Genomic DNA, 8,996 nt, shown 5'->3' with positions numbered 1-8,996 from the left:
TTCTCCTGTTACCCTTTGGGAAAATTAAAAATTGGGGGCAAAAAATCATTTTTGTGAAAAATGATTTTTTTATTTTTACGGCTCCACATTATAAATTTCTATGAAGCACTTGAGGATTCAAAGTGCTCACCACACATCTAGATAAGTTCTTTAGAGGGTCTACTTTCCAAAATGGTATCAATTGTGGGGGGTTTCCACTGTTTAGGCACATCAGGGGCTCTCCAAACTTGACATGGAGTCCGATCTCAATTTCAGCCAATTTTGCAGTGAAAAGTCAAAAGACGCTCCTTCCCTTCCGAGCTCTGCCATGCGCCCAAACAGTGGTTTACGCCCACATATGGGGTATCAGCGTTCTCAGGACAAATTGTACAACTGTTGGGGTCCAATTTCTCCTGTCACCCTTGGTAAAATAAAACAAATTGGATCTGAAGTAATATTTTGTGAAAAAAAGTTAAATGTTAATTTTTTTAAACATTCCAAAGATTCCTGTGAAGAACCTGAAGGGTTAATAGACTTCTTGAATGTGGTTTTGAGCACCTTGAGGGGTGTAGTTTTTAGAATGGTGTCACTTACTTTGTATTTTCTTTCATATAGACCCCTCAAAGTGAATACAAATGTGAGGTGGTCCCTAAGAAATGGTGTTGTAAAAATGAGAAATCGTTTGTCAACTTTTAACCCTTTTAACTCCCTAACAAAAAAAAGGGGTTCTAAAATTGTGCTGATGTAAAGTAGACATGTGGGAAATGTTACTAAGGCCAGTCTCACACGTCCAGATAATTCCGGTACCGGAAAAATCGGTACCGGAATTATCCGTGTCCGTGTGCCGGTGCGTTTCTGTGGCACATCAGTGTGGCACACGTGTGCCGCCCGTGTGCCCACTGGGTACCACACGCACCATGCCGGAGACAGCGCTAAAGTTTAGCGCTGTCCCCGGCATCGTGCTGAAGCCCCATTCATATGTTCCCTGCAGCAGCGTTTGCTGCAGGGAAGATATGAATATTAGTGTTTAAAATGCAGATCCAGATCCCCCCGCTGTGATTAAAATACTCGCCTAGCTTCCGGATCCCTCGCCGCAGCGTCCTCTCATGGCCGCATCGTCTCCTGTATGCGGTCATGTGGGGGCGCTCATTTACAGTACTGAATATGCGGCTCCACCCCTTTGGGAGGTGGAGCAGCATATTCATGATTGTAATCGGCGGCCCCACGTGACCGCATACAGAAGACGATGCGGCCAGAAGAGGACGCTGCGGCGAGGGATCCGGAAGCTAGGTGAGTATTTTAATCACAGCGGGGGGGGATCTGCATTTTAAACACTAATATTCATATCTTCCCTGCAGCAAACGCTGCTGCAGGGAACATATGAATGGGGCTTCAGCACTAGTGGGGGCGACAGCGCTTAATGTAGCGCTGTCTCCTGCACGGCACACGGACAATGTCCGTGTGCGGTACGTGTTTTACACGGACCCATTGACTTTAATGGGTACGTGTAATCCGTGAGCTCCCACGAACACTGACATGTCTCCGTGTTTGGCACACGGAGACACGGTCCGCAAAAAATCAATGACATCTGAAAAGATGCATTGATTTTTAAGTGTCTACGTGTGTCAGTGGCTCCGGTACGTGAGGAAACTGTCACCTTACGTATCGGAGCCACTGACGTGTGAAACTGGCCTAATTAAGTATTTTGTGTGACATATCTCTGTGATTTAAGGGTATGAAAATTCAAAGTTGGAAAATTACGAAATTATTTTCAAAATTTTCGTCAAATTTCAGTTTTTTCCCCACAAATAATTGCAAGTCACATTAAGGAAATTTTACCACTATCATGAAGTACAATATGTCACGAGAAAACAATGTCAGAATCACCAGGATCTATGAAACATTCCAGAATTATTACCTCATAAAGGGACAGTGGTCAGAATTGTAAAAATTGGCCTGGTCATTAACATGCAAACCACCTTTGGGGGTAAAGGGGTTAAAAAAAGAATAAAAAAAATATTCACCTCTCGACGTTGTCCGACTCCTCGACGTCTTCTGGCTCTCTGTGCCGTGACTGTTCAGGCAGAGGGCGCACACTATACACATCATCGCGCCCTCTCACCTGAAACGTCACAGTCAGAGGATGGAAGACACCGCAGCCCAGAAACAGGGAGATGTATCGCAAATTTCGGGGCCCCATAGCAAGCCTCGGGGGATCGGGCCCCATAGCACGCCAGTGACCCCGATGGTGAGTGAGCCCTCCACCTGCTCAGGGCCCCAGCACTTGCCCGCGTGCGCCGGGTGCTGATACCGGCCATGTACATTTTTATACATCATATATAGAGGACTGAATACCTGTTATTATTTTGCCGTATCCTGTGTCTACATAGCTGAACCCAAACTTTGCTTTCTAAATATTAAATTGTAGTTTATTATCTCTCTTCTTCCATCAGCCATGGCGTCTATTGATCTGAGAGAAGAGCTGCTCTGCTCCATCTGTCTGAGCCCTTATACAGATCCTGTAATGCTGAAATGTGGACACAACTTCTGCCGGGTCTGTATTGGTCGTGTCCTGGATACACAGGACGAGTCTGGAGTTTATTCCTGTCCTGACTGCAGAGAAGAGTTTCAGGAGCGGCCGACACTGATGAGGAACTTATATCTTCATAATGTCGCTGAACGTTTCCTGATTTCTCAGCAAGAACAAAAGGAGATCACCGGGATCTGCTGCACTTACTGTGTGGACTCTCCTGTATCTGCTGTTAGATCCTGTCTTCGCTGTGAGGCTTCTCTGTGTCATAAACACCTGAGATCTCACAGCAAATCACCAGAACACGTCTTATCTGATCCCAGCACTTCTCTGGAGAAAAGGAAATGTTCTGTCCATAAGAAGATCCTGGAATATTACTGCACTGAGGACGCTGCTTCTATCTGTGTGTTCTGCAGTTTGGGCGGAGAACATCGGGGACATCGGGTGGAGATGCTGGATGAGGCCTCAGAGAAGAAGAAGGGGAAACTGAGAAATGTTCTCCAGAAACTGATCATAAAGAGAGAAGAGACTGAGGAAAGAGTGCAGAGTCTGGAGAAGAGCAGGAGAAAAGCTCAAGAAAAAGCAGCTGGAGAAACCGAGAGAGTCACTGCCCTGTGCACAGACATCAGGAGACGGGTGGACAACCTAGAGAAGAAGGTCCTGAGCGAGATCTCCAGGCAGGAGAAGGAAGAGTCACTGTCACTGTCTGCTCGGATCCATCAGCTGGAAGTAAAGAAGGATGAGCTGTCCAGGAAGATGAGACACATTGAGGAGCTGTGTAACATGACGGATCTACTGACTGTCTTACAGGAACCAGACACCGGTGACTTGTGTGATCCTGAGGAGGAGGGAGGTGATGAGGACACAGGAGGACATGATAAACAGCCCCATGATGGAGATGACCTGGATGTGGCTGTGATCTCACACACATTACACACATTATGTGACGTGATATCAAGTATAAGGAGCGGGATCTATGTGGTGAGTCCGGCAGACATATTACTGGATATAAACACGGCTGTTAATAATGTCCTTATATCAGACGACCTGAAAACTGCAACCTGGACACGAGAGAATCAGAAACGTCCAGACACAGCGGAGAGATTCCAGTATCATCAGGTGATGAGCAGGAGAGGATTTACCTCAGGACGCCATTACTGGGATGTGGAGACCAGGAGATCAGGGTGTTGGAGGGTGGGGATGTGTTATCCCAGTATAGACAGGAGGGGGTGGAAGTCAGATATTGGATATAATAACAAGTCCTGGTGTTTGTGGAGATATAATAATCAGTATTCAGTGATACATGACAGTAAAGAGATCTATTTACCTGATATTATCTCCAGTGATAGAGTCAGGATATGTCTGGATTATGAGGCCGGGCAGTTGTCCTTTTATGAGCTGTGTGACTCCTTCAGACACTTACACACCTTCACTGCCACCTTCTCCGAGCCCCTCCATGCTGCATTATATGTATTTGAAGGTTCTATAAAGATATTAGGGAGAAGCAGAAACTGGAAGAAACCGTCATAATTTAAAGAGAAGGTCCCACCAGTTTTCTTGTAGTTTGTTTTTTTGTGAAATTAAGCTTAAAATAGTAATTAAAATGTATTAATGCAATGTGTGCACTGTTTGCAAACATTTCTATATGAAAAATATTATATATTTTCTTACAAACATATATATTTACCACTAGGGGGAACATTTTCCGTTTTAGACCTCAAGCAGCTATACTAAGACTTGCCAGCTTTACGATATGTTTACACAGTCAGGGTATGTGCACACGTCAGGATTTTTTCCTGACAAAATCCTGAGATTTCTGCCAGAAATCCGCGTTTTTTTTGCGCGGATTTCTCGCGGAAATTGCGCGTTTTTTGCACGGATTTTGCGCGGATTTTTTGCGGATTTTTTTTTTTTCCGGAATGTCCTTTTGGATAGGAAATCCGCAAAAAATCTGCAAAAAGAATGAGCATGTCCGTTTATTTTGCGGAATGCATTTTTTTTTGCGAAAAAAAACGCTAACATATGGACAAAAAATGCGGAATGCATTCTAAAAGATAGGATGCATAATGTTAGCTTTTTTTTTACCGGATTTATAGCGTTTTTATAGCGAAATTCCGCAAAAAAAATGCTAAAAATCCGGACGTGTGCACATACCCTTAGGATTGCATCAGGATTTGCTCAGGATTTGACCCAGGTAAAATCTGCACCAAATCTGCACCTGAGGTCAATGGCAGGTTCCATGCGTTTTTCATGCGTTTTCTTTTTATGCGGATTTGTGTGTGTTTTTGTAAGCTAAATAGAGATATATATATGAAAAAAAGAATTGTGATGTCATTTCTTGTCCAACCTCTTCATTTACGTACTCCATTGAAGAATAATGTTTACACACACAGCTAGATAGATAGATAATAGATAGATATGATCGATAGATAGATACAATAAATACATACAATAGATATCTGTTGTATCTATCTATAATCTACCGATATATCTATCTATATATCTAGATAGCTAGATAGATATATCGATAGATGATAGATAGATAATACATACGATAGATGGATATGATAGATCGATAGATATGATAGATGGATACGATAGATGGATAGATAATACATAGATAGATAGATGATAGATACGATAGATAATCAATATGATAGATAATCGATAGATAAGATAGATAATCCATCTATAGATAGATTGATGATATGATAGATGGATACGATAGATGGATCACACATGCGAGAAACTCGGACGAGTCTCGAATCTTAATACCCGACACTGCCGCCGGCACTCGGGAGCAGAGCGTGCAGCTACATGTATTTCTATGCAGCCGCACGCTCCGCTCCCGAATGACGGCGGCAGTGCCGGGTATTAAGATGCGACACTCGTCCGAGTTTCTCGCATGTGTGATCCCGGCCTTAAATAAGGACACACACAAAATCTGCGCTAGGTCGGGGTCACACTTACGAGAAACTCATACGAGTCTCTCGCTTCAATACCCGGCACTGCCACCGGCACTCGGGACAGGAGTGTGCGGCTGCATGTATTTCTATGCAGCTGAACGCTCCGGCAGCGAGTGCCGGCGGCAGTGCCGGGTATTGACCCCGGCCTTAAACGCAATATGTTTAATTTAAAAAAAATTGCCGTGGGCTCCCGCGCAGCCAGCGACTGGGGGACCGGTGTTTCTTGCCTGGGAAGGGGTTAATACCTATGGAGCTTCCCAGGCTATGAATATCAGCCCGCAGCTGTATATTTAGCCTTTACTGGCCATAAAAATAGGGGGATCCAAAAAAAAATGACGTGGGGTCCCCCTATAATTTATAGTCAGAAAGGCTACGCAGACAGCTGTGGGCTGATATTCATAGCCTAGAGAGGGGCCATGGATATTGCCCCCCCCCTCCCGGCTACAAATACCATCTCCCAGCTGCCCCAGAAATGGTGCATCTTACAGATGTGCCAATTCTGGCACTTGGCCTCTCTATTCCCACTCCCGTGTAGCAGTGGGATATGGGGTAATAAGGGGTTAATGTCACCTTTTGTAAGGTGACATGTCACCTTTGTAAGGTTAATGTCACCTTTTGTAAGGTGACATTAAGCCGACTTAGTAATGGAGAGACGTCAATAACATACCTACCATTACTAATCCTATGAAAGGGTAATAAAACACACACATGCAGAATAAAGTGTTTTAATGAAATAAAACACCACAGTTTTTCCATATTTATTATACGCTCATTCCTGCGATGCCCTCGTTCTCCTCGAAAAAAAATTAAAATAATAAACCAACAGTATACTCCCTGTGTCTGACTTAGTCCAATATATCGAGTGTCCCACGACGAGTCCGGGCTGCTACATCTGGATGCCTGACATGCAGACATAGCAGTGCTTGTAGATGATCTCCGGAGATAACTCTCCAGCCATCACCTACATTCTAGCACTCAGGGTCAGCTGACCGTGCGAACCAGCCTGGTGTGACCGGAGATAACCCGTGGTCACGTGCACGGCAGTTCTAGCGGTAAGCCAAGTTATCGCGAGAACTTAGCTTACCGCGAGAACTGCAGTGGACGCCCGGCTTCCGGCGGCAGGACAGGTAAGCCGGCATGTGAACTAGTAGATATGCGTAGTAAGCTGCGCTAACGCAGTTACTACGCATGTGACTAATCATTAGATGCGATTTTACTGCATCTAATGATTATCTATGGGAAATTTACGGACATGCTGTGTTCTGAAAAGACGCGCCGCATGTCCGTTTACGCGCGTCTGCCGCCTGCATGTTTTACCGCATATGAGCCGAAGTTGATAAACAATACACAGCGTGTTATGCACATAAAAACACCTGTGCCTATACAGGGATTACTAACAAAAGAAATCCTGTGCAATTACGACAGATAAAGCCTATAAAGAAATATTGCACAAAAAGGGATCATTATCAAAAGAACGTCTTTATTAAATACACACAATAATGCTAAAATACATAGAAACAAAAATGGGAAACTCTGAGGGTGACAACTACACCAAGGGCCGCAGGTAAGAGGTTAACAAGTTGCTCATAATCAAGGGTACAAGCCCCATAGCAAATATTGGTGTGCTAGTGATCCATATTATTGGAAAACTAGCACACCACATCACTAGCACACCAATATTTGCTATGGGGCTTGTACCCTTGATTATGAGCAACTTGTTAACCTCTTACCTGCGGCCCTTGGTGTAGTTGTCACCCTCAAAGTTTCACATTTTTGTTTCTATGTATTTTAGCATTATTGTGTGTATTTAATAAAGACGTTCTTTTGATAATGATCCTTCTTTGTGCAATATTTCTTTATAGGCTTTATATGTTTTACCGCATAGTAGAGATGGGATTTCATGAAATCCCCTCCACTATGCTGTAACATCTGGACGCTGCGTGTTTGACACTGCGACTCTACGTAGCACCAAACACGAAGCACACCCTTACTGTTAGCAGCAAAATTGGGGCAGTAACTGCTGACGTCACCATTTCCCTCCCCTTTTGGGTGGTCTAGTATCCCTGGGCTAGAATGAAGAGCACCATCACAGGGCAGCGCCATTTTGTGTGTGATTGCCCTGTGACCTGCTATCAACAGCAGTCACTACATCAGAAGCACAGCTTGTTTACAGAGGAGCAGAAGATGGTGGACTCAGCAGCATCTGGACCTGAGGAAGAGTGAAGGCATCTGGTGTGTATGGAGCAGCATTATCAGAGAGGAGCTGTCATCCTTCTGTAAGATAAGAAGGCCAGGCATTGTGGAGGGAGGAGAGAGACATTAGTATGGCTGAGAGAGACTGATGGGAGAGAGCGAGACATGTAGTATGATGAGTGAGACACATGGAGCGTGATGGGGAGAGAGACATGTAGTATGATGAGTGAGACACATGGAGTGTGATAGGGAGAGAAATACACCTGGAATAGCAGGGGTGAGACACATGGAGTGTCATGGGGAGAGAGACATAGTATGATGAGTTAGACACATGGAGAGTGATGGGGAGAGAGATACACATGGAACAGCAGGGGTGAGACACTTCTAGGGTGATGGGGAGAGAGACATAGTATGATGAGTGAGACATGGAGCGTGATGGAGAGAGAGATACACATGGAATAGCAGGAGTGAGACATTTCGAGTGTGATGGGGAGAGACATGTAGAATGATGAGTGAGACACACATGGAACATGATGGGGAGAGAGATACACATTGAATATCAGGGGAGACAGATGGACATGGAATAGCAGGGGTGAGACACTTGGGCTATGTGCACACGTTGCGGATTTTGATGCTTTTCCGCAGCATTTTTGGATGCGCGGAATTGCATCAAATCCGCAGTGTAATGCACAACCAATGTTAGTCAATGTTAAATTGAGAATTGGTGTGCACATGCTGCAGAAAAATACGCACAGATTTGCAGGGTTTTATTTTCCACAGCATGTCAATTCTTTTTGCAGATCTGCAGCATTTCTGCACCCATTGACTACCACTGAGTCAGGCAAATCCACAGCAAAACAGCAGGTTTAAAAATCTGCGGTTGTGCTGCGGAGTTGCGTGCGATAAACGCTGCAGATAGGGAGGGGGAAGAGTGTGTGGGCGGAGACTGTGTGAACGGAGACTGTGTGTGGGCGGAGACTGTGTGTGAGCGGTGAATATGTGGCTGTCTGTGTGCGGGTGTCTGTATCTGTGTATGTGTGTGCACGGGAACAGGGACTATACTGCTGTTTATTTTGTTTATTTGTTTTTTTACAGGAGATCGAGGGCATCACATGGATTAGCTGGATAATAAAGATGGGAAACTGTGTAGTGTTTTATTTCATTAAAATACTTTATTCTGGCTGTGTGTTTATTTAACCCCTTAACTATAGGATTAGTAATGGGTAGGTATCTTATTGATGCCTCTCCATTACTAAGCCGGCTTGATGTCACCTTACAATACAAAGGTGACATCAACCCCACAAATATTAGCCCTTATGACACAACTA

At 44.5% G+C, this 8,996-nt stretch overlaps 1 protein-coding gene across 1 annotated transcript; it reads left to right on the top strand.

Moving 5' to 3' along the window:
* Positions 1-2,434: 2,434 nt before the first annotated feature.
* Positions 2,435-4,813, top strand: LOC138673939 (E3 ubiquitin/ISG15 ligase TRIM25-like). The gene has a single exon (XM_069761960.1). The coding sequence runs from the start codon at positions 2,435-2,437 to the stop codon at positions 4,037-4,039; it is 1,605 nt and encodes a 534-aa protein (XP_069618061.1). The 3' UTR covers positions 4,040-4,813.
* Positions 4,814-8,996: the final 4,183 nt, after the last annotated feature.

Source organism: Ranitomeya imitator, chromosome 4, assembly GCF_032444005.1.
Source record: "Ranitomeya imitator isolate aRanImi1 chromosome 4, aRanImi1.pri, whole genome shotgun sequence".
Taxonomy (NCBI): domain Eukaryota; kingdom Metazoa; phylum Chordata; class Amphibia; order Anura; family Dendrobatidae; genus Ranitomeya; species Ranitomeya imitator.
Note: the sequence above shows the minus strand (reverse complement) of the source record. Positions and strands in the feature narration are given on the sequence as shown.